The sequence below is a fragment of the Acanthaster planci genome, linkage group LG13 (genome assembly GCF_054643075.1).
Source record: "Acanthaster planci isolate LZ-2023a linkage group LG13, COTS_SCS, whole genome shotgun sequence".
NCBI classification, from domain to species: domain Eukaryota; kingdom Metazoa; phylum Echinodermata; class Asteroidea; order Valvatida; family Acanthasteridae; genus Acanthaster; species Acanthaster planci.
Window position 1 is genome coordinate 4,944,804 of NC_141789.1, and position 26,035 is coordinate 4,970,838.

Consider the following 26,035-nt stretch of genomic DNA (forward strand, 5'->3'; position numbering starts at 1 on the left):
GCTGTGCATGTCAATTTCTTCTTTGTTATAAAGATAATCACTTGCATTTGGTCATGTGACTAGTAAGGGGTATTGCAGCATACCTGTGTACAAAAATTGTTTATTTCTAGTGGAGTGAATTTTTATGTGTGGCCTTTGACAGAAGTGGCAAGTTTCTTTCGCTGTCCAGTGTATGTGTGTAGAAGTTGTTTTCTTCCAGGAGGACTGCGCTGACTCACGCTCACAGAATAAGTTTGGGCTGGCATGACGTCAGGCATGTGTTCCCTTTGCATGACCTTACCTCGAAATACCGAAGTGGCTTAGGGATGATCAGGATGGGAACTCAAAGAATGTACATAAAGTCAGCTTACGACTGGAATGTCTCGTTCCAGACTTCAAACAGCATTCCTCGGTTTCCTGGGTAAACATTCTGGGCTGGTGGTGCCTGGCCGGTAATGCATTCTATCTCAGTGGCAGTTCTGTTTGATATCTCACAAGGAACCCCTGTGCAACATAAAAAGAAAAACAACCCGACACTCAGCATAAAAGCTACAAAAGGGATCAGAATCAGCAATGTCTCAGGTTTCCTTTTAACTTTGATTTTGCTTCTAAACAAGTTTCTCCTAAAGCTATTACAGCTCAATTTCTTGAAGGGAATGAGCCTTTGAAGTTCTACACACCAGTTTCTTTGTATCAAGCCTACTTTGTATGTGACACAGTAACCAGAAATGAGATTGACCAATGATAAAAATAGCTGAAAACAGCTCAAAGACGACAAAAAAAGCTGACCTGTGAAAATCTATAATTTTGTACACAGCCAAAGAGGAAAAAAAGCTGAAATCCAAAACCACAAAGCTGAAATCAGCTGAAAAGCTGAGAAATCTCACCCCTGATGAGTAACTTGTGTATGCAGAGCTTAATGTTTAAGTGATTCTTAATGGTGTTGTACACATATTTCCAGTTCAGAATAAAAAAAATTGCTTCCTGTTACATGAAATATGAAAACAGGGTAGGTAGGTGGGACTTGTTTCACCTTTTTCTACTGATTCATTGAGCAGCTTAGTGTTAACAGGTAACACCAGAAATGAATTTGTTTCTAAAATGAAATGAGCAACCTTATTTTAGGTGTGTATTAGTCACTTGATCCTTTTTACCACATTCCAACTTTACTCATTATTTCAAATTCCACGTTTCCCCCAAATTTTCTCAAAGAAAACTTCAGAGACACACAGTCACAGGATAAGGAATTGGGGAGGATAAGCATATTTTGGGGCCTAATTGTGCAAAAGAGCATGAGGCACATCAGTGATTTCACTGCAATGTTTGCCCTCATACAATACAAATCTGCATTGCTCCTAAGTTTCTGAACTGTATGAACAAGACTTTGAATCAATTCTTGACGCAACATCAACAGCAGCAGCCTGGAAAAGGCAAACAACTCTTATTAGAACAGAATTTGGAGTGGACAGAACAAAAGTTTGTTTTGTGGCAAGAGACATTCTCTTGCATATTCTCACTTACCACCAACCAGCACGGACGCAGCATATCCATCAAAGTACTTCCCTGTAATAGTGAGAGCGGTTCCCCCCTCCGTGCTACCAACTTTTGGTTCAACATTCAGAATATCTGATTAAAAGCAAAGGAGACAGGGCAGGATACAAATATTAGAGATATTTTCTGAAATATGGTTGCTTGTTGTCTTATTGCTGTGTACTTGCACAATATTTAACCAAAAAAAGGAAATTTAGGACAGTAAGATGTTTAAAGCTCCAGCAGTTGTTTATGGACAAATCAAGGCAACATTGAGGTTTTCCCCCGTTTGGATCATGAGAATGGAAGCTCACAGAAGCCTAAAACTCAAAAGGTACAAAGTAATGAAAACAGCGATTCAAAGTTGAAAATAACCTTCATTTAAACAAGCGGGGGCACTTTCAAGGGAAGTTGTGAAAAAACTGCCCTGCTACATTCAACTCTCATCCTTTGAGAGAAAGAACAAGAAACACACTCACCGGCGTGGGTTTGGAAAAGGTAGAATTTATTCCTGGCACTCACACGGAGGATGTTGGATCTACTTAAGGAACGGCCGTAATTATCTGACACCAGGTAGGACAAGGTCTGGGAGGCTAAACAAAGAATAAGAGACAAAAAATGAGGTTATATTTAGTGTTTGGAGGAATTCAGTGTGACACAATCTGTCTTGGAGAAAAAAAATTGGGGCTCTTGGTAGAATCAGAGATTAAGAGTCTCAACTGGCCTTCCCTTTGCTAAGCAAGGCCTTCAGTCTTTCATGAGGATTGATTGAGAATAGGGCTCTTAAAGTAAAGTGCCATAACATCTTGTAAAGCGCTAAAGTTTTTAAAAATTTTTTTTTTCATTTTAAACCTTCACGTTGTTCTTGTTTGTTGACACCTGTACAGCTTTTCCCACCTCTCTGCCAAAGTTTAACTCTTCATACTCTTCTTTGGAATGTAATGGAATGAGTGTGCTGAAGTTGAGTAATCTTGTAGTACTCAGTTTACAACCAATTACCATGGTAATCGGTAAAACTTGATAGCACTCAGTTGTATGCTTTGTAACTTCTTCTGTTCTAAATTTACACAATTCTGTTGATCATCTGAACTGTTCATTTTTTAAAAAACTTTGCTTACCAAGCAAGCTTCTTACTAATTGGTACGCTTGTTTGCTTTAAAGTACTCAGCCATGAGTATACGACTCCGGTAGAAATGGTCTCAATATTTCAACAGTGAAGGCAGATTTGTGTAATATTGTTTTCCCACACTCACCAACAAATGTTCCTTTAGGAGCACATTCAATGACACCTTTGATGCTGTTTGGATTGTCTAGGGCTACTTTATACCTAGGATAAAATATCATCAAAACAAATGATAAGAACTGAGAAAAAAATCTGTGCCCGACTATCACTAGTCCTGGTTAGAAAGTAAGCTGGAAAACTGAGAAGTCTATCAAACCTGAATGTTTCTTCTGAGACAAGTGGAACTGTTGATGGAAAATACTTTATTTTGTCACTGAGTGGCTAAAGAACGCCATTGGAATCTTTGATATACTCAAAAAGTAAGCTATATAATGCGGTAGGAATCAATGAACTTTAGGTATCGCAGCCATGTTGACTGGGTAATAGTAAACACCAATGGTAATATACATTATCTTCACATATGTGCATGTGAAGATGTAAAAAAAAATCCAGCATTTTTAATTAGTCCTACACAGATGTTTTCATCATACATTTCCTTCCATTTCTTAGCTTTCTTCCACTGCCAAAGGTCAAAATGACTGCGATGGGTTCATTTTTCAGGCTCCATTCTTGCTTGGACCACAACTCTACTAAAGATACGATGAATCATATAATTTTTCACCGTTTTCATGAAGAGACATAGGCAGATTTTGAAGAAAAAATGGTTTTCGAAAAAGTTGCCCGAGAAGTAATACCAATTTGCAACATCTTTATGCAGTAATAACCCAGGTAAACTTGTGAGCACAGTAATTCGAATGAATACTGTGGTTAAATTAATTAGTAATAAGGCACATCAATTTGTGAAAACGAAAAAAAAAACATATTTTCAAACTTGATGTCCTTCTGTTCAATGCATTTGTTTCCATATGGAAGCCCTGGGGGCATGCACGTTTTACATGCAGCTATGGATGTGAAAAAACGTGTGTGCCTCTTTTTGAAAACGAAAATCTAAATTAGCTTACTTTTCAGCCTTTCTAGGCAATACAGTTTGTACTGGGCAGTCAGATTTTTGTCTCAATGTGAAAATGCAAAATGCAGTTATCAAGATTTCTACCCCGGCAACATTAATATAATTTTTAAATTAATGATGCTTTGCTTGTAGGAGCATATTAAAATAATTAACTACCATTATTTAAAACAAAATAGTAATAACAAAATAGTAAAAACATTAAAAATCAGAGAAAATTTCATTATTACGATTTCTACCTCTTAGTGAATTCGGTGACAAATCGCATACTGCCACTGAGAACATCTCAGCGTTTAGGGTCTAGGCCTACCACAGATAACTTCCTATTGCCAAATATAGTTTAATGGTCGGAACTTACAGTTCGCCAGTCTCTGGATCAAATGGTTCGCATAAATAATTTCCCCAGTAAACCCTGCAATGAAAAACATGCAATTCACTGCAAGTTAACTTTGACAAGGCCACCTCAATGGAATATTGTAACAGTCCACAGAAGAACTGTGAAAAGTGACCTTATTTCGACTCCTTTTTTCTTTCAATCAGAATGTGATGGACTTATTGAGGTATTGTCCTTATAGCTAGAATTATCTTGGCCTCTTTGAAAGATAACTCTAGAAGTTTTAGAATTTCGGGTGCAACTCAAACTGGTAAGGGTTTTCACCGATAAATGGTGTGCAGTGCTACACAGGTTCACACAGTTACATTAACAAAATGGAACTGGGTACATGTATATCCGTGGATATTAACTTAAAAATAAATGTTGGAAGTAACATTAAATAATTTGCACTTGCACAAATTATCAGTCCAGATCTCATTTTACTTTATCTCTCTGTACAAAGGCACAGGGTCTCACCTCAACTTGGTTTTGCGTCACTGCAATTATGCAACAAATTTTGACATTTAAATTTTACAGTGCCAATTGTACGGAAATTTAGACTTGGATAGTGTCTACGTTGTTGCATCAATCTGCACCACTGGAAACAGGAAGTCAGTTATGAATTAACTTGATTTCCATTAAAAATCCTTGGAGGTAAAAATCTATGAAAGAGAAAAACATCCATGGCAAGGGAACATTGCATGGGGCCCTGCAATATATGAATGAAAAACTAAAGAGAAAGGCCAAAAAAAGGAAAAACTTCACAGAGGTCAGGAGATTCAAACATGGGTCCATGTACATATACAGTGTATGTCTGAAGCAAGAGTGCGTCGTAATTGAGCTACTGACACACCTTATTTAATGATAAAGCCTAATGACATCTGGAAATTCGCAATTTTCGTGGTCAGGATGATATCACTGAGTCTTGATTCTTCTCCCTAATTGGTCAATTGGTGGCTATTCCATATTCCACACTCAAAACTTAACAGGGCAAAATAGTGTTGTGGTCTATGGGGACATCAAATATGGCCAAAATTTCACTGTTCAAGTTGCACTGTGAATATCTCCCAAACTAGCCATAAACCGAAAAAGTATCTGGTTTTTTTATCGTGGTGCGGCAAAAAAAAACTGATGAGGAAAACATTCAAATCCCTGTAAAAATTATATGGAGGATTGCCCCTTTGTTATGCCGCGAGTGAAATGGAACAACCAACGACCGCGAGAGTGTAGGGCTGGAGTTACCGGTCAAGCTATCAAGCCTCGCCAACAGATGGATTTTTCGTCGTTCTTAAGTTCTCTTCTGATTGAAAACGACAGTCACTATCTTTGATGTCACCGTGGCAATTCAGGAAGCATCACTGCTGAGTGCGGTATTCTTTTCGAACGATTCTGACAAAATCCACGTTTTTTAAATGGCATACGCCTCCATCTTAGAACATATCTTTGGGAAAAAACTGTCACACACATCACCAGAGGGCGCACCCTCCAACAGAACGGGTGACTTCAGGGAATTCCCGGCTCATAGGGACTCCCGGATTTTGAAAATTTCGTAAATAAGGAGATACCGGAAAGCTATGGAATAGCACTAAGTTGTCCACCTATGATTGCTGTTCCAGTTCAAAAGCAGGCTACATGTTTGCCAGCATCTTTGTAGAACAACATAATTACATACCCCCTTGTCAGTAAATCATATCAGACCTTTTGTCAATGAAATTATTTATGCGTATTACATAACCTGCTAAAATTGAAAGCAAATGATTACAGATAATGTTAGGAGTTAATCAGGTTTTGCCAAGAACTCCAAAAAAGGCTATAATTATGCAAAATATTACGTCATACTGCACTCAGGATTTATTGCATTTCAACTATATATCCCGAAGTATTACACTGTAGTTATGTGATGCCGGTGTTGTACCTTAATATCTCAGCCTTCCCTTTAGAACTGCCATCTTCTGGCTTCGGAGTTGGGTCGTAAACGTCGGTGAATATATTTCCGCGGATAGACAACTTGGTTCCTAGTTCATACAAGAACATTACAGTACATTTGCATGTGCAAATTTAAATGCAATCATTGAAAATCATTGAAAAGATCTCGTGTAAAGCCGTATGAGGTGCCATGCATAAATTAAAATATATTCAGTGCTAAAGATTATAAATATACAGGCCTGCTAAAGCCAGTGAATACAGAGTCATAATGAATGGTTGAATAAAACACGCCAAAGAATCAACATTGGGAAAACATACAAGCTGATCATTACTCTGGTTGGCCTGTATGAGGCCTTTCCCGTTTACGGCAATTGGCCCTGCTTTTGACATTTCGAATGTTAATCGGTTTGCGTAGCATAGGCCCGACTAATAAAATCATACGGCCCACTTCTTTGAAGAATGTCTTCATCAGACAATAACTTCTGTCCCGTCCGTCACTCTAAGGGCATATCGTAGCATGTGCAATAATGACCATGGGTGTTGCGGGTTGAAGGGAGCGCTTGCCCCCCGGAAAAAAGATGGAAAATAATAAGAAGGAAAGGAAGCGAAACAAAGCAAAGGCAGGAAAAAAAAAGAGATGAAAAGGAATTAGAATCACCAATTTACTTGAAAAAATCCTGAAGTTGATCCCTTTCCTCTCTTAATGATGAGTGCTTTACAGCTTGGAAATTTCCACTTGGCTTTGCGCTTCGCTGGAGAAAACCATGTCTCAAAATTGATGAGTTTAAGTAAAGGCCTACCGGTATTCATACTACAGGCTACCGTGAAAACCAAACGAATCTGACGTGAGAAAACTTTGAAGCAAAGTTGTGTTTAAAGTTTTCGAATATTTACAGTACGAAAAGACGCCCTGAAATCACAACTCTTTGCGTTAAGGTTGGTTTAAAGCCGATTCATACCTCACGCAAAAGCGAACACGAAACGAATTAATTTTGCAAAAGTTGAACACATTTCAACTCCAGCCTGCACATCTTTCGTAACATTACATTGGGTCCGTTTTCATAGTGTGAACCGGCCTTTATATTTCAGGTAAAGGCGAAAGCGAGGCGAATTTGACGTCCACAAACCGTCACTGACTCGCTTGAGTTGAGACACGTGGTCAACTTGTGTAATTGGCAGGATGAATATGTGATCTAACGTCACAATTTCGCGTGTGTGTTTGCTTTCGCACCAAGTATGAACCGGCATCTGAGGAAGGTGAAACGTCATTGTATCTTACTGCGAATTCACAAAAAATCGTGATACTGTACTCCTGCCTTCCTCACATGTATCAAATTCTGGATAAGTTTCATGCCAACTATATATAGCGACGCCAAATTTGTCAATCTCATGTGCCTAAGAAATACAGAATAACACTTGGGCTATACTACAACACTGCGAATTCACACTGTACCATAAAGCTTTGAAATCGGCCCTTGCCTCTGAACATTTATAAGAGACTTACATGCGTCGCTGACTTATTGCATTAACCGTAAAAGGGAAACTTTTACGGCTTTGCGGTAGACACCAAACAGACTCGAGAGATTGGGGTAATGTGCTTACCATTGTTTCTGGAGTATCTAAATTAGGCCTAATGACCGTTCCTTTTTTATATTTTGACTCGACATATGATTTTGAAGCGGCGAGTCTATACTGTAGCGTGGGTGATCGATTACAAAGGTGTAATTCACCCCGTATCTACGGCTGTGACCGTCAGGTCATAGATGCTCGTTGCCAATAGTCGCCCGCGTGTCTGTCCCATACAATATCGTCAAGTGTAACGTCAACATTTAAGTGATATACCTTCAGTTACAGACTGAAGGAGTTTTTAAAATTGCAAATTTAGCTTACAATAGCCCCAGTTCATTTGAAAGGACATGAAAAGTTGGTCTCAGTACAGGAAATGTACGGAACCGGCAAGAGCACAGTCAAAGATTATGGAATGAGGCATGAACAGGCTTGCGACAAAGAATGACCCGCAAAATCGATGAGATGATAAAAGGCTTAATCGCAGAAATGTATCCTAACCTGGTTCGCCGCTAAGAGGAGTCACCCGGTCAATGGTAGGCGTTTTGTTGTTTCGAAACTGCGGTGTAAAAACCGAAATGATTGCACTGTCATTATTGATATTATGATCCATGCGCTTCCAGTCTGGCCAAGGGTCTCCACAGAGAAAAAGGAGATATTGAGATTATTTTCCACTGGCAAAAATGTAACTGAAATAGCACTGAAAAACGACTTCAGAAAATGCGAAAAAATGCACTCTATTTGGACAATTTCTTGGATATCCTTGATTTGTATACGCTAATTAACTCTGTATACCATTAAAAAATGGTGTCCTCCAAGACCTCTGCAATGTATTACCAAGTGGCCCCGCCTTTGACTTTGTTTTCAAGAGGTTAGAACTCGATTTCAAACATTCTATTTTTTACTGCAGAACACGTTCGTTTAATTGTAGCTTGGACATGAAAACAAATCATAATGGTTACATTTTTCGTACCGTAAACTTGCAGTTGTTTGCATTCCAACAATACTTGGTCTCTGGTTCACCGTCCACAATCACAAACACGGAGAACTGACCTTCAGCACCCAGAGGCCTATGTGGAAATCGTGTAAAAATTAGTACTAGCAGCTATAGACGACACAGATGGCGCAAACTAGAGTAAACAGGTGGACAGATGTTTCTAAAATGTGAAAAAATTTAACGAGAGAAACGAGAAATCATTTTTTATCTTTTGAGAACAAAAAGAACGTATACGTTATGCTATTTTTAAAGAGTTGTTCCCTGCTAAAAAGCAAAAAAGCCATTCAAAAAATAAAGAAATCAATAATCAACCAAAAGCAATCAGGAAAGTTTCATCTACAGGAGTTGAAAAATATCAGTTTTTGTGGTGCTTGGGATATCGGTGATTTGTCTGTGATCATCTCATCTCATGACGATGATCAATATTTTCAGAGGATATTTGATCATAAGATATTGTGTCCAGAAAGCAGCCTGGTATGCCTCATAAACGGTACGAAACTCACCTTGTGTCGCAAACAATTTGTTCTTGGTTGCAGTAGTAAGGGATGACGTCACATTTGTGGGTTGAGAACTTGCTTTTCAGATAAACCTGGTTTCCTTTGTGTGCATCCTCACTGTTGTAATTAAAGGGGTCGGCGCTAAACCCTATAAACATGCAATTCAGCAAAGGAAGAGATACAAATCAATGCATGTACGAAGTGACGATACTTATACGGGGAGGGGGGGGCGTGTGGTTTAACTTAAGTGCAAATTTCGTTTATATCCAAAAAGCAACATTTCACCTCTTGAATCACTCGATAGGCCTACACCTAGGTATCGAGTGACCAGAATGAAACACTGCGCTAATATTATAGCTTGAACGAGGTTTGTGATAAAAATCACACAGATAGGAAATGCGATCAAATTGATTCAGTGAGTTTGACTCTTGGTCTTGTTCTTGGTTTCAGTTGGTCAGAGTAAAATTGGTTTCTAAAGTTTATAGTTGGGAAGCCTTACGTGTCTTGAGGGGTGCCAAAGATTACATGGCTCCCGCCTTAGCAACTTTCTTGCAAAAAGCCCCCCCACAGAATCACCAATGGCCAAAACGCGGAAATCTTCACAATTTCTACAGATTGCCCGCGGACGTTTGCCAGGTACCATACCTGACGGCATTTTACGGAAAAGGCAAATTTGTCGAGCTATTTCCGGGGAAGTATTTCTCAGCAGCAAAGTAAAAAGGATGAATAGCACAAGGGGGGTCTATTCAGATGGAGCTTCAAGAAAATTGGTGGCTGGCATTCCCTTTCCTCCTTTCCATTTCATTTCCTCCCCTTGCTTTTATATTTCCCCTCTTCACCCTGAGACGCTCATCTTCACCATATAGCTCTATCCTCACCCTCGCCGGAGATAGTGATCCGAGTTCCACCTGCTGTGCTGCCACTGTGCGGATAGATGCTCTGGACTCTGGACATAACCGGCTTGACAGCTAAAATGGAAAGATACGGGAAAAATGACACAGGCTTGCTTAAGAGCAAGGCTAAAAAGACAGACACTGAAAAGAAACAAACACACAGTCGCATTAGAGGTGTGAAGTATATGGAATCAACTTTCCTCTGTTTTTCGGAGGTAGTGTAATACGGTTGTTACAAAAATCACTTTTTCCATTCGATATATTCGAAGTGTTTGAGTTGAGTCCATCACAAGTGCTTTGACAAGTTCCTTCACAAGGCCAGTCATGAGTAATAGGGCGAACAATGACAAAAGAATGCTTTTGTCTCAGTCATTCGAATAGCTTGTGAATTGGCATAAGACATAATGAGTTGTGATGGACTTGGTGGGAAATGTGATGAACTCAAATACAATACTGTTATACTTCGTGAGATTTTGCACATGAAGCTAGCTTTAAAGAAAAATAGGAGAGAACTCGAGAGCAATGTGCACAGACATTTCTTCATTGTCATTGTCAATTATAGACAATTACTACAATAATATAAACAAATCAAATTGAGATATAATTACATCAACCTTTTAAAAATTTCCTAAAAACTAAAACGAACACCCTCTTTTTCGCGTTGGAATCACTACAATAACACTACAGAACTTCAGCATTAAAAAGGATTGGAGGGAACTCTGTGCATTTTAATGTCACTGCTCCGGAGCCCACGAGAGTTTTCCGTCGTTTTTGAACGTCTTGACATCAGTTGCATGAAATTTGGACGCATATTTCTCACAAACTTCCAAATTTGAAGTGGAGAGAGGAGAGGAACCGTCATTACTGGAAATTCATGCTCCCTATTAAGCACCACCCTCCTTCCGAGAATAGCTTAGCCAGGGGGGGAGATAGAATGCAAGCGGCATAGAATTTCAGAGCGATATTGGGACGCCGATAAAATCAAAATCAGGACGACAGATGGATTGTCAATACAGAATCTTGACGCCAAAATAGATAGCATATGATAAAGGCACAGAACGCATGTATTGTTGGACATAAATACTCCCAAATGGACTGCTATTTTACGAGCGTTCTCGCTGAGACATCTTGTCAAAATAATAAGCTAAACGGGAAGAAACTCAACGGGCAAACGGAATACCGGTTTCGCGCCAGCAAATTTTGTTTAAATTTGAAAAACAAAACCACCGACGGCAGTGGCTTATCCAGCGGATGGGGAAAGGGTGGGGTGGGGGAGACAAGTTTCTCTTCTCCTGAGACAAGTTCGCACAACGGGCATTCTTTACAAACAAACCAAAACAACCGAAAAAACGAAGTGGCTTCGTAACTGAACAAAATGCAGACAGCCATTTCAGAGCAACGAACTCGAACACCTCAGCTGGGAACTTACCGCAAATGTACGCAAATAAGAGAGACACCGCAATTATCCATCCATTATGAGAAGTTCCCAGGGTTGCCATGATGACTGTGTAGCGGTCCACTGCCGCCGGACCCACCCTTCAACAAACTTGAAAATCAGCCTCTGAATGAGCTCGATTCCCCGGTGCACACACGCCCGGTCCGGCCGCGCGTTATTGGACCAGACTGATGTTTTCCCGTCCAGTTGGGGGTGGTTTTATCGGTGACGGTAAGGGCAAGGATCATTTTCTTTCACTGGTGTGCAAATACGAGACTGATTGGTGCGTGACGAGGTCTATTGTTCGGCGGGGCCTAGTGTAGAAATTAGTCATTCACCATTTAGCTCTCTAAAGTGCTATTTTGGACCTTTAATGTGCTGCAGGCACGGATCCAGACGGCCCCCCGGTTCCTTGTAAAATTTATTTATTTATTTTTGGGGCCTATGTCTAAAGGTTGAAAGATCCCTAAAAACATTAACCGTATTTTTTGCGGGGTCTTATTTTGCGAGTATAAGGTTGACAACAAAATGTATGAAATAAAACGGGTTAGGCTTCACTAACGGCGACGGTATCTCCTTGCTTACGAACAAAAATCAATCACACAGCAAAACGCAATAAGCCTTTAGCGACTTAAATTCGAATAAAATCTGGTACTTTGAGTTATCCGATTACACATAAACGTAACAATCTGAATTCCTCAGACTTTAAGACTCTGTTGCTACACCTCGTGATTCGGGGAAGCCTTTGCATAGCGACCGCCATCTCAGGAATCTCTGGACTGGTTCCTTTGTGCCCTTCTTATCTATTAAAAACTTTGTATTGGTGCAAGGCGTCTCTTATGTAACTAAGCAAAGCTTGCCCCAAATCACGAGGTATGGCAACAGTGTCTTTATTACACATACACATACCCGATAATTCCTGTAACGTCGAGGGTTCCCGAAATCTCGCCTGCGAAAATCGACCACTCGTGGGCCTAGAGTGCTCCAACTAACCGAAAATGCTTCATCTTTATGGTCAGGAACATACCATTCTATTGCCTCACTGGGGAAAACAAGATTTTTGAAACTCGAAAGTCAGTGGGCTTAAAATCAGGTCAAACCGGAGACAGAAACAAAGTGGGGAGTAAAGCAAACTGTAGGCCTATTGGAGGGTATAGTCCTCAAAGGTATACGCACCCAAAAGGATAACGATAGAACATTTTTTTGCTGTGTTCCATGCAGGTCTTCGTGCATTAAGAATAACCGTTGAGATAGTGGAAGCTCCAGGAAAACATTAGGCCTACATTTGCCGGGTAAAATTAGTCGAAACTGTTTCAGTGCAAACACAGGAACGGAGAAACTTAAAAACAAGGACTCATGTGCTTGTACGGGATTCAATTAGAATAAATTTAATGCCCTGTATTGTGCGCTTAGTTTTGCAAACTATTGTAAGGTTTTAAAGGGATATTATAGGTATAATAAGCCTTTACAGAGCACCTAATACAATTTTAGAACGCTTTCCCTACAGCCACGGATCTCATCCACCTTCGTTTCTAGTGGCCTACTGCACCTCATAACAGAAAATGCCCAAGTTGTGAAGAGACGGTGAGAAAACTGGCATTGCATTATGGCCGGCTCATATATCGCAAAAGTGAACACGAACGCGAAACCGTGACAACCGATTACGTCATATCCGTGCCACAAATTCGCGAGTAGTCGAATGCATCTCAACTCAGCGAACTTCGCTGCAAATGCTCCCTGACGTCAAATTCGCTTCGCTTTTACGTTCGCCTAAAGTATGGGATCGGCACGTAACGTACTGGCAGAACCTTCTAACGTCAAGAAGAAGGAATAAGCGATAAAAAATCATGGTTATAACTGATCTAAAGGTTACAAATGTAATAAACTACTGGCTGCCAAAAGGGTAGCCACTGTCCTCCATTAACCACTCCACTAAAAATAAACTTCTGACTTGTTTAAAATGATGAGACTGTTACTTTACGTAAGGCCTAAATTTTAGTGGAGGGACTGTAACCCGGCGTAAAGCTTCACTCATTGCAAGAGCTGGGAACGCTCAAGGAACCATTCAGCTTTTTTACCTGGACAGCAGTGGAAAAGGTGCATAATTTAAAAAGCTATGGGGTTTTATTTCTGGCACAGTTGTTTTAACGCATGTGACATTCACCTTGTGCTCCCTTTAATGTTAAAAGGGGCAAATATGTTCGCGCCTCGCAACACTTGTTATCACATGTTCTTAATACGTTTAAATATACTTCGAGGAAACATTGCCTACATGTATTTGAAATATTTGGGCCCACTGTTGTGTTCCTGCGCGAGCCTCATTACTTACACGAAAAGTACCCTGTCCTGTAAACATGAATTGAAAAGAGGAGGGAACAACGGAGGTTGGTTTGACGCCTACGCAGTTTTCGAAACTGATAAGGGGCTTTTATTGACAGACCGCGAGCCTGTAGTGCTTTGATTAATGTCATCTGCCCAGGGATACCGCTGTAACCTTTGCCACAAGTCAAGTACACCGGCAAAGAATAATATCATCAACAGAATACTCAAAAGTGCCTAGAAATTGTCATCGCTGGATGTTTTGTCACACTGGCCCCGTTTATTTGAACCATGTGCATAATTCGGTGCCAAAGATAAAAATGGCGTTGCGCTATCTCAATGAGAGCAACAGTCCAATTGCTTGGAAACAATCAAGGGACTTGTTTATGTTTGGTATGGTGTTGCCATGGCTGCGATCATCCACGATATTATAATGACGATTGCTGACAGCAAAATTTCACAGACATCTGTTTGTAATTGTTAAATGTCTGTTGCCATGAAAAGAATCTCTAGATTGTTTCTTAAGTGAAGACGGTTGATGTCTTTTGGAAGTTGTAGTCCAGTTCCCTGACTTCACGTCTGCCTGACATGTCGGATAGCCGGACATGCCCTCTCCGAACATTATGAAGCATGATATAGGACGGAGAGCACCCCCTACCTTTGTATTGGTCATTGTTTGATTAGAATATCAGGAATTCTTTACAGACATCTAAGGGGGATGTGTTAGGTAACAAAAGTGTAGAGCGTGTATAGGGATTGGACAGGTAAAGGGGGGTACCCCTCCGTCCCATATCTTGCTGGGTATATCACCAAAACCTGTTCACTGGATCTGATGAAGAAATTATTGCGAGGCTCTTTAAAAGCAAAACGTTAAGAAAATATAATATAGGTTTTCCTGGCCAATTTCGGAAAATGCGCTTTTTAAATTCGTAAAATAAAAACTCAATTTCGCGTGGATTTTGAGAACGACTTAAATCTTTGTTCCATTTTCGCAATACGATAACAACCAACTTCGTTTTGCATCCTTCAAATAAATGAATGTGCATTAAATTTCATTTAATTAAAAGGTTACAAATAAGTGATTAGAAATCGATTTGACGTATTCGTTGCCAATTGCAACCAACGTGCAATCTTATTCACTAAAACTCTGTCTTTTACCGTAAACCGTCAGTATTGAGTATTCATTTTCATGTGCTTTTATTCAAGTTAAAAAAAAATTGCGTTCCATTCGATTAGAAATATACGGAAATCATGACACCACTTTGATAATGGATATTGTTACTCATGAAGGATTCTAGTGTGTTTGTTATCAAACTGTACACCAATTGAAGTCTATGATTTTCCTGCATCTTCCCGTTCAGCCATTGCAAGAGGGCTATTTTGTGAACTTTGGCATACTTGAGGCAAAAACGTACTACGTGAAGGAAAGGTTACCTCCGCGTCGGTGTCTGCATAGGATTCGTACGATAGTCGGTATGTTTTTAAAGACAACATGAATGGTCTATTTCAGTTATGAATATTCAAACATTTAACCATTCAACCAAACAGTTCTAAGAATATAACTTCTGTTAGCACACAAACGAATATTTGTATTTGTTAAATAGAAAGGGGGTTTGAACGTTCGTTCCATTTCACTCGAAAATGAATGCTCCATTACTAATTCATTTACACAGTTTTAGAAATTGGCCGGGTAAACCTAAAATAATAATTAAACAAAACAAACGTCACTCCACACCCAACCCTAAGCCCCCAGGAATTCAAGTCCTACAAACTTAGGCATGAGGGAGGCAAAACACTCAACAGCAGCAAATTAACAAAGCAATGGGTAAGTGCCGCTGCCCTCTTTTTCCACGCCCATGGCGCATGCCTTTGTTGGTATAAGCACCTCCTGCAGCTTCCAGTGACTGGATTCGTTAATTAGTACTGAAGATTGAATAGAAAATCAACAACACGCACTTTAGTTTGTCACAATTGTGCCTTAAATAGCTGAGAAACGTGTGAGGATTTTTGCCGACTTTCTGAAGAGGGGATGATTATCATTGACATCGACGGCTTTATTGACTGGTCTACAACCCTGCGATGTGGTAATCTTTGAAGCAGTTGATGAATGCCGGCACTTCGTCGTGATGGTGCGCTCTTGCGACGGTGGGTTATCCAGGAGATCTACAACAATGTCCTTACTTCGATTCCCACTTGGTTGCCAGCCTGGACTGCCAAGCAGCTCTTTGGTCAGCAAATGAGCCAACACTTAACTAAAAGCTGGCATGCTGATCACATAATGCGAGGTAAAGCAAATACCAAACTACATATCCCCGTACCGCCCCGGTAATTCTTGAAACCATTCTTACATATGTTCTATAGACGACAAAATTTCGTTGCGTCGTTCCGTCGCCCCGACACAACGCTACGACGGCAAGACGCAACCTCATGACGGCACGATACGGCGGCAAGACGTTCCAGCACGATGCGATGACGCAAGCATTAAACACAGCATAAAAGTAATGAGAAAGGAGGCAACGTCACAACGCTATGGCTCTACGCGACGGAGCCGTTGCATTGTGGCGCGGGGCGACGGCACGACACGACGCAATTTTGTCGGCTATAGAACACCATGCCATCACGTCGTGTTGTAGCGTCATGGCGTCGTTTCCGTTCCCTGTTTTGAATGCATTGCATCGTGACGTCGCGTTGTGATTTCGCGTTGTACCGTCCCGTCATGCCGTCTCTTTGTGCCGTCGCTTCGTGCCGTCGACCCGTCGCGTCGTGCCCTTCCACCGAAACAGACTTTCATTTTCCAAAATTCCACCTTCCTCTGCTCATTGAAACGTGAAATGTGAACCACGAAACTTGCACCAATTAAAGCAGAATTACATCCTTCGCCAAACGGTACAACCAAATTTTTGAAACTTGGGTCCTACGTCATTTCATGCTAATTTTTCTGAGAGTCTACTTTTTTATACACCCTGTAGTGTTAAAGACATAGTTTACAGTTCACAGATTAGCTTGATGAATGCACATTTTTCTTAACTTTCCTTATTTGTTTCTTTTAAAGGCAATGAATTCTTGACTGTGACATTTGTGTGACTTAAGTCTTGGTTGTAGTTTCCGTTGAATTAGTATAGGCCTTAGGGTTCAAGTCTAAGGTTGGCTTTACGAGCTTTATTAATCAAATAAAGAGGAATTAGGCCTGTCATTCTAGGTTTATGGTTAAACTAGTTAAAACATATAATTAAGGAACCAAATCAAAGCAAGCGACATGTATATTTGTCCCGACGACGTGGTAACATGCTTTCCCGCCGGAACATTGATAACAGCAGTTTTGAGAATCCCACCAATTTTCTGCAAGATATTTCCTACACAGTGCTTCCGCAAACTCGATCGTTCGCAAGCTCCACTATTTTATGTTTGTTTCGAGGTGATCTATTGTTTTCAAGTACGGTTTCCACACAGTTCCGTATGTTTCCGGAAGATTAAAGGGGAAGTTCAAACGCTAATATTCAAGGAAATGGAGCTTCAAACTAAAAGGAAGCATATATCAAAGACAGTAATTTAAGCATTATATTAAATTCACATCAATTAGGCAGGCTAGGAGCCAATTGGGGTAATACATGTACATTCTAACCACGAGCACTGCGCAAACTGTTTCACAAGGTATTCTACCGACAGTCAGTAACGCTATGGCAACGGTCAATAGTGTTGGTAATCTGTTGGAAAAATGCAACTATGGGTAAACCAGCACCATAGAGCTATACATGTATAGCTCTATGACCAGTATCGACTGTAATTTTCTTTGTGTACGATTACCTTGAAGGTCACATCATTATTGAAATTCAAATGTCATGACTACTGGCAAGAACATGTTTAAACTCAAGCACCCAGTTCAGACAGGCGTTTAGATTCGTGCCGAACCACAGCGACTCAGGTCGAACCAAGGTTTCAGACGGGGAACCTAATTTCTTGAGGGACTAAAACACACTAACAAAAGAATCACAGCAATGCTCATGAACGTAAATGCAGCCTTTAAATTGTATTACGCTTGAATGAGCAGTTCGGTGTAAGAACTTCATCAAGGGCAGGGTCTTTCGGGAACAATGCGTGCGACAAGGGGACAGATGGAGGATTTTCAATCACATGGTTTTTTTATGGCCAGCGTGCAATTTACACAGATGTGCGCGGAAACATGCGTGCGTTCCAAGTCTCTCAAGTAGAAATACCCGGATTTGAAAATACTCCCGCCTCCACAGACAAAGTTCCCGAAATGCCTTTGACCGTCATATTACTTCACATGAAACACCTCCATAGAATTAAAAGACTAGATTGGCATCGCGTACAGACGCACCGTTGAGTGTGCACAATTTTTGCGTAGAGTCATGGACGCTCTACGCCGCAGTATAGTGCGTGGGGCGACGCGATTACATTTATTCTATAGTGTAGGCCTAATTCAACCAGAATTGAAATAGAAAACCATTGCTGTGATTGCCCATCGCTCGTGGACTGGTGTTTCCCACGCGTTGCATGCTTGTTCAGGGTGTCGTGATTTGCCAAATACACGCGTGTGCTAAGCTGGACGGCCTACCTGTTTCACAGGGATCTGGATCTCGATCAGTGATGTCATCGCTGGTTCGCTCTATCCATTATGCGGGTTTTGGTGTCAGTGAACCACTGACTTTACCAAATAAAAATAGTTGCAGTTAACCATGGTCAACACAGCAGTATTCGCGTCTAGCAAAAAGCTTAAATGTGCAAGAAATATTTAAAAAAAAAAAAAAAAAGGACAAAAAAGCAGAAACTGCGGGCTATTTTATCTATTAACCAAAATACGCCGATGATTAATCACTTCCTTCCCCAAAAGTTTGGCTTTCTTAAAAAGGGGTTTTACACTTTTTTCCCGAAATTATTCATGAAAAATGCACACTTGCACAACATCAGGCTTAGAAGGTTGACGCAAAAATTCTACAATTTTTTTTTAAAATTTAAGTCCGCACTCATCAACGGTCCACTGCCATGTAGCCACCGCCTGTGCCACAATAATGATTTGGGACTGCTCCCTGGCAAAAGCCAGACGCAGATGAAATACAACAGCCCACAAACATTTTCTATATGGGGCTTTGGAAATGAATACCTGAAAACTGCACGGCATATGCAACATACGACACCGAAGTAACAGTCGTATGTCAACAGACAATGTTGAAATGATGCTAAAGAGCAGTGCACGACTGACGCGTACACGGCAGAAAAAATGGAGCAGCAAAACGCAACATGTACCCGGAAACGTGTATCTGAACATCATTTCCCTTCTCTTGCTTGAGTGTACTTTTAGGTTACACCATGAAATCCTATTTGACTTAGGACGCATATCGGTACAGAGACAAACGGAAGTAAACGATTGGTTTTCTTCAATAATTAACAATTATTCTTAGGGGTGATCATCTTTAGAAAGAAATATCTTTAAAACGTCACTGGTTAACTGGCCTGAGGCAATTGGATCCACCGGTTTGCAAGCAGATTTACGGGAGTGACTCACAGTTTCCTGCTGAATGACTCAAATTAATATGACCGGCGAGGGGTGGGTTCAGACAGGCATGCAAAATGCAGCGACTGCGCAGTTCACAAGCAAAAGCTTAGGCCTGAGCTCGAACATACGTAAATGCAATTGCTTGGGCCGTGGATTTGTTGACAGTCCCCAACTTCAAGGACATAAAGTGTTGCGCCTTGACTTCCGCACATCTTGTAAGTATCTTGTTTTCCCACTTTGTCGGTAAACGATTATTCAGAGTCATCTCCGTGCCCTCATATTTTCGTTTCTCTTCTGGCTTAATTAACATCGCGAGCGAAGTCTTCATGAAGATGGTCTAGGCAGAAAAAGAGGGTTGGCGCTCTGTGTAAGATGTTGGTAGTGAACCGGCACACTTGACATGACCTGGGCGTCGGTTCGAAAGTCCAGACTCACAAAGAAGGAGGCCGTTAAGGCTCCTATCCATATGTACGTTTTTTAGTGCGTTGCGTAAGCGATGCGTTCATGCGTTTCACACCAAAATCAACTCCGATAACAGAACACACGTGTGCGTTGCGGTTGTGTGCGACTGTCAAAATCACCTTGGGAGTGATTTTGAAGAACACGCAACGCTTGGCGCAACTATTGACGGGTATATAAGGCGTCTTTACTCCGATTTTCCGCTTGAACTCCAAATGAATTCGTGCATTGCATAGCACTTGTATACTGCACAAAGGTGCGGTCAATTTTGTCGGATTTCCATTCTGCTTCGTTTGTGTAAAGCACAAATTTGGGGATCCGTCTCTTGATTAATGTGAATATTGCCGAAAGAAAGCACACATGATGGCCGGTCCATACTTGGCGCAAAAGCGAACACGTACGCGAAATTGTAACGGCAGATCAAATATTTGCCCTGCGAATGTGCAAAACTGAGTTGAACACATTTCAACTCTGGCAAAATTTCGCTGCGAATTTTCATGACGTCGAATTCGCTTCGTTTGTGCATTCGCCTGAAGTATTAACCGGCTTTAACCCTAAAGAGTCGGGTTATTTTGGTCCACCTCACAGCTGGGGGGGGGCGGAATCCCGAACTCGGCTGTGCCTCACGCGACTTTTTGAAAACTTATCATGCATATAAAAACACTCCGGTCGTTCATTATTGTATTGTGTTGTGAACAGCTGTCTGGTAATACTTTTCCTTGCTTTGTAGGCCTGCATCATTTATGTGTAATAAGGGAAAAATATGTTCTCGGCCGGTAGACCGTAGCGGGGGTCATTATCAAGGCTTTGTTTTTCATTCTCCCTATCTCTGCTGACAGGTCAATGCCAAATGGTTTGTATCTAACTTATATACAAATACTGTGTTTTTCAACTGCTATTCAGTTTCTGTTTTATTTTTCTCTTTTTTCTCATGTCTAATCTGTTTTAAATTCCTTTCTATTGTTTTTTCTAAGTTTATCAGGGCGTTTAATGATACCAGTTTTTAATTAACTGACAAGGCTACCCTGTTGAAATAAAACAGAATTAAAATGACTATCTACTCTGTCACTTTACATAATAAAACAATATGATTAAAATAGTCGTCCGCCAGACCAAAGTGGCCGTAATTGGCGCTGGGGATCCAGGGGGGTCGCTAGGCATAAAACAGAAAACATTTGAAACTTGTTAACACGTGATGATTGAATTTCTTAAACCCATCAAAAAAAGCGCTCCGTGCTTGCATATTTAATCGAATTTAACCTCACAAGAATGTTAAAAATGACCTTTTAAAATCAGGGCCTACATTATATGAACAAATAAAGTTTACAAATATATACCAGGGCCTCTTTCTGATCTATATTTTAACCGCGAGGTACATTGAACATGCCCGTGATTCCCATTTTCTGTTCAGGCTTGCTAGAGAAGTTAAAAGACGCAATCTTGTGGTAATGGTTTGCTTTCTAGTGCTCTTGTAGGCCTAGGCATTGACCTCATGTAGCTAAAGTACCAGGCTAACTTGCTTTTTGGGGGGGTTGGAGGTGTTAATTGTTCAGTTGTTATGAAAAAACCGAATGTTTCAAAATCTGAATTGTTTTATTTGAAAAGCAAATATTCCGGCACTCAAACTTACTGAACTCATTTCTGAACCGTTTGAAATTACAATTCGTTTTAATAGTAACCCTATCAAAGAACTGGAGCCCGTTTTTTCCGATGTCACACTGTGTTTTTTCTTTACGCCCTGAGACTTTGCTAGTTTTTTTTTTAAATCGAACAAACTGTGCTCGCGCAACGCCCATTTGCTCTGAGACAGGTCAGCCAAAAATGTATACCTGTCCACTGCCGTGCTCAATGCACCCCGGCTAGCGCATGTGTGGCCTTGACATTCAAATGACCTGAACAGCAAAACCATTAGTTGAATTAAATTGAAACTCCACATTTATACTGATAAGGAGTTTTAAAAACAATTGGGTGCGTGATGCCGAGTTCGGGGGGGGGGTCCGCTCCTGCTGTGAGATCGTCCAACATACAAACCCAGCTCTCTTAGGGTTAAAAATGGTTAGAAACATAACATTTTTCTTAATCCAATTTTCCATCGGCTTCACAGCCCACCCACCTTTGGAAATGTTTTTAGCTTCTTAGATTACAGTTAATTCATTTGGAGATGTTACACGATATGACATAGAAATACAATGTACATGTATAACCACTTATCACCACTCTCTAAAGTATCGTAGTGCTTTGGCGGCACTCGCTAATGTTCATGCGACATGACACTAGAGGACATTGGACATTACCATAGGTTTTTACAGCGAATGTCTGTCTCTCGACACAATCGACATTCCCATAGGATTGTACAGGGAATGTCGAATGTCGAGAGAAAAAAATCTGACATTCGCTGTACAAACCATATGGAGTATCGAGTGTCCAATATCAAACTATCTTTACTGTCATTCAGACAGCACGTGAGCCGCCACAAAGAATTTGTGTGTTGGATACGGATACATTATTCGTCTCTCTTGCTGCACCGGACACAAACGGCTTGATTCGGTGGGGGAAACTGCGGCGCTGTACTACTGTAAACGAAAAAATTTCAGAAGCACATTTCAAAATTGAATGGACTGGCTTATTGACATGTTGCTTTCTAAAAAGCTTGCGCTGAATAGATTTGCACTCAGCCGGTGCGCAAAAAGTGCTCGTCTTAACCAAAATATCGCAACACCTGAGCAATTTCAGTCGGGACTGGCAAAATATGTTCGTCTAAACTGAAGTCTTGTCTTATCCCAAGCTCGTGTTACCGATAGTTGTCAGTATATGTATGTCTTTCAGGGGCCGATTCTGTGGTTAGTTGGTCCTTTGTCAATTTGCCTACTTAATCTTCGTGTCATCCATTGGCATGAAGTTGATTTCTGCAGGTTTTTATTGATGGTCCTATTGTCTTTGTCATCAAAACGGAGCAGGTGCTACTAACAGAGCCAACAAAATAATGGAGCTGTCTCTGGCGTGTACAGTCGTTCTCCTGTTTTCCGTTACTGGTAGGCCTCAGTCGTTTGCCGTAAAATTTAATTTACAATTTCATTTTGGAAAAATAGATTCTCTTTTAATGACAAGTAAAGAATAGATCTGAGTGAACAGGGATTGGTTATAGGGGCCAGTGATTAACGCATGGAAAATGCTTAAACTCGCTCGGTAATATGAAACTTCATGAGATTGGAGACCACACTTCGAAATCCATTCTCATGAAAACGTGCCGGTCAAAGAAAGGATATATTCACACATTACGTAGAAACTCAGATTTTGGAAGGCAATTTGGCGTTTTTAAGGTCATTAGGCGCTTTAGAAATGATTCATTAATCAGGATATCCTGGCAAAACTAGCGCATACACACACACACACCTAACATCACCTGTAAGGCGTCAACAGCAGTGACTGAGCAACAACTTGCCAAAATCTTGTTTTGTACTGCATGCAGGTTCTGTAAACGGTCTTCGCTGTTACACATGCACCTATGGTGCCCCAAGCTCGCCCGCGAACAATCCTCAGTGCGCGGACCCCTTCGTCAAGAACACGGATGCGCCCCTCGTTCTCAATCTGGAATGTGTGAACGTTTCCAGGCTTGCGCCGGAGGCCACTATACAAGCAGGGATCCGAAAATTCGACGTTTGCATGGTAAGTAAACGTCGTGCCTCAAAAACGAGGAGGGTGGATGGAAGTTTGCGATGGAAAGTAAGACGGCAGGCCAAGAATTTCTTTCCCGGCCCAGTGGAAGTCCTCCTGCGTGACCCCATTTGTGAGATAGGTTTGAAAGCTACACATTTGTAAACGCCACAGTAAAGTTGCCCCCCAAAGTGTTCCTTCCCATGGAGGCCCTTAGCCTGGCATGGTTCTCAGACCCAAAATTTCGCCTGACATGTATAATTCTCTGAAATTAGCAGGTACAATTTGGTCAGGGAACCGGACAGACTAGGGTGTCCCCTTAGATATTTCACGCTGTATACTCACACCATGCAAGGATCAGTCATCACATAATTTGTATGTACATGTATACAACGATACTACTTTCTCTTTCGTCCTATACTCAGAAAACAACGAAATCTTCGTCTGACCAGGATGTCATCAGCAGGACATGTTATGACAGCAGCCAGTGCCCAACTACGAATGGATGCTACTCAGAGGCTGGATCTACCGTCTGTTGTTGCAACACGGACTTGTGCAACCGTGCAGCGGCGTTGGCCTCCAATCTCGCATTCGCAGTGGCTCTTGCCTGTGCTGTGTTTAAGCTTGCGGTTTAAACCGTGGCTGATGAGCAGCCCTTGATTAATTAACGAAAGATGACAGACAAATCAAGCAAAAAATTCTATATGGAGAGTTGGAGTTCTATCTGATTTGTCTAACATTCTGACATTTTTTGTTGCAGAATGATAAAAATAACGACATCCTAAAATTGATTAATCGTGGGATGAAAAGATCCTTAAAATGAGAAAACATCTAGAAAACGTACTACATCCTGAGATAATTTAAATGCTTCTAGAATAGATAATAAATTACCTCAGGACTTCGATATCAAACTTCCGGAATATAATTTTGGCCATTTTGGATATACTTCAAACCTTGTTTACTTATTTGGTAGGTAACGCCCTCTACTTGGCTGCAGAAGAAAAGACAGATTGTTCCATCAAGGATTTAGGCTACTCAAATGTCAGAATGAACTCAGTTTATTGAGGGCATTAAAAACCGTATTTAAGAAAGCTTACTGTATGCGAACTTGTGACATCCGAAAACGGCGTTCTTTAATGGAACTACGAGTATTTGTGCCACTCAGAAATTTCATTTTTTGGAGCCGAATTTCTGTAAACAGCTAAAATCATAGTTTGGGCCTCCTTCACTTTCAAATACGGTCCTAAAGTCAGCTGTTTTGGTTTTTTATACGATCTTGACAGGATGAAAAGGGAAAACTCGTTTGGTTCCAATTCCTTCTGCGTCCGTGGTATCCTTTGACATAATTGCACCCCAGCTCGGGGACAGAAATATGAACTTACATGCCATATTTATTCTCAAAGAACACGCCTTCGAATTCTTTGCATCTATAAAAGTGTTTGATCCAATATGAGGTTTGATTTGACTGGCGGATGAGGTGTCGTTTAAACTGGACTCCTTAGGGCAATTTTTGTTAACCTTTACTGAAATCAACAGCAAAACCATTGTGTATTTTTATGATAAAAGCATCTGATCTGGTAGAGAAACAGACTTCTATAATAAATACAAAACTTGACATTGAAATATCGTAAATCTGGTCTGGGACAATTGTGGCAAGAAAAGTGCTCAGTCATTCTGAGTCAGCACCTTTTTGTAATGCATTTTTCTGAGCCGTTTGTGGGATGAGATGTTTCTGTAGCCCTTACTTTTATGAAATGCTTGGATGCCAAAGGGTATAATGTATTTTCATCCGGTTTATCGCTTCAAAATCGCTGAAAATGACAGCCAGAACGGAAGAAAATTCACTGACAAAGTACTGGGCGAAACAGAATGTACAATGTACATGTATGCACTAAATGTCGTAGTTACAAAGACGATGACAACTGACTGATGACGGGAATAAACGCTGACGATACCGACGATGAAATCAACTACGATGACTTATATGCACGGCCCAAACCGTTCGTGTCTGCTATGGCAGATTTGCTCGTTGAGAATACAGAGGTGTGTTATCTTTAGAGAGTAAATGACCTACTCTACAGGTCATGACAGGTGGTAACAATTTTGGATGTAACAAGGGCACCATCACAAATTGTGCCCCTACCTCATGGAATGACACTATACAAAGAATTTCTATGATAGCGCAGTCTACACAATCAAACAGCAGACTTCTTTCCCACGGAGCACTTGTTGAGACCACTGCACAACTTGAGCGATGTTAGTCATTCACAATCCATACCTGTGTCTTGTGTATAGGCGAAATAATTTCATCCACACCTCCGTTAGTACACACTGTCAGAACCACTGACCAGAATTTGTTTCTCACGACGGAGCACGCTGCCGTTTCTTGTGGATTTAGATCCCACTGAGCACTCGCTGGAACAACAATATTGGCGTTTGTTGGAACCAACTCGAACGTACCATCTTGTGCATTGACAGATACAGGTCTTGACAATCTGTCCCCGCAATCATTCGCACTGAGAAACTTGGAGAGACGCGCCTTGTGTTTGATGAGTTGTGAGAATGATAACCCACACACAAGGAGACGCGGGGATTTTTTTTTTATGAGAAGCGAAAATGCACCCAGTTGCGGTGATGTATGGAACGGCTAGTTCTTTCAGAAACCACGCTTTGTAGTTTGCCGAAGGTGCGTATTTCCTCGAT

The 26,035-nt window shown here is 40.9% G+C and overlaps 2 protein-coding genes across 4 annotated transcripts in view; one reads left to right on the forward strand and one right to left on the reverse strand.

Moving 5' to 3' along the window:
- LOC110981271 (fibrocystin-L-like) overlaps positions 1-11,586 on the reverse strand; it is a 71,131-nt gene extending 59,545 nt beyond the window's left edge. Inside the window, exons 1-11 of the mRNA XM_022238696.2 lie at positions 11,380-11,586; positions 9,936-10,025; positions 9,064-9,205; positions 8,537-8,633; positions 8,065-8,122; positions 5,987-6,086; positions 4,057-4,110; positions 2,763-2,836; positions 1,989-2,102; positions 1,501-1,605; positions 351-483 (exon numbers count right to left, since the gene is read on the reverse strand). Coding sequence (XP_022094388.2) covers positions 351-483; positions 1,501-1,605; positions 1,989-2,102; positions 2,763-2,836; positions 4,057-4,110; positions 5,987-6,086; positions 8,065-8,122; positions 8,537-8,633; positions 9,064-9,205; positions 9,936-10,025; positions 11,380-11,449 — 1,037 coding nt within the window. The 5' untranslated portion in view covers positions 11,450-11,586. The remainder of the gene's footprint in view (positions 1-350; positions 484-1,500; positions 1,606-1,988; positions 2,103-2,762; positions 2,837-4,056; positions 4,111-5,986; positions 6,087-8,064; positions 8,123-8,536; positions 8,634-9,063; positions 9,206-9,935; positions 10,026-11,379) is intronic.
- A 4,086-nt stretch (positions 11,587-15,672) lies between these two features.
- Positions 15,673-24,964, forward strand: LOC147796926 (uncharacterized). 3 transcript variants are annotated; one of them, XM_087145125.1, is made up of 4 exons: positions 15,676-15,989; positions 22,636-22,710; positions 23,148-23,344; positions 23,758-24,964. In XM_087145125.1, the coding sequence occupies exons 1-4, from the start codon at positions 15,812-15,814 to the stop codon at positions 23,965-23,967; spliced, it is 660 nt and encodes a 219-aa protein (XP_087001251.1). In that variant the 5' UTR covers positions 15,676-15,811; the 3' UTR covers positions 23,968-24,964. The 3 variants fall into 3 exon arrangements, with proteins under 3 accessions (XP_087001253.1, XP_087001251.1, XP_087001250.1); XM_087145124.1 differs by lacking the exon at positions 15,676-15,989 and adding an exon at positions 18,544-19,434; XM_087145127.1 differs by lacking the exon at positions 22,636-22,710 and having other exon boundaries at positions 15,673-15,989.
- Positions 24,965-26,035: the final 1,071 nt, after the last annotated feature.

Bases quoted from the DNA above. Each gene is read 5' to 3' on its own strand.
- LOC147796926 (XM_087145124.1), top strand. From the start codon at position 19,242: ATGACTCAAATTAATATGACCGGCGAGGGGTGGGTTCAGACAGGCATG. The intron at 19,435-22,635 runs GTAAGTATCTTG...AAAACGGAGCAG, and splicing joins CCTTGACTTCCGCACATCTT to GTGCTACTAACAGAGCCAAC. The intron at 22,711-23,147 runs GTAGGCCTCAGT...TACTGCATGCAG, and splicing joins TCTCCTGTTTTCCGTTACTG to GTTCTGTAAACGGTCTTCGC.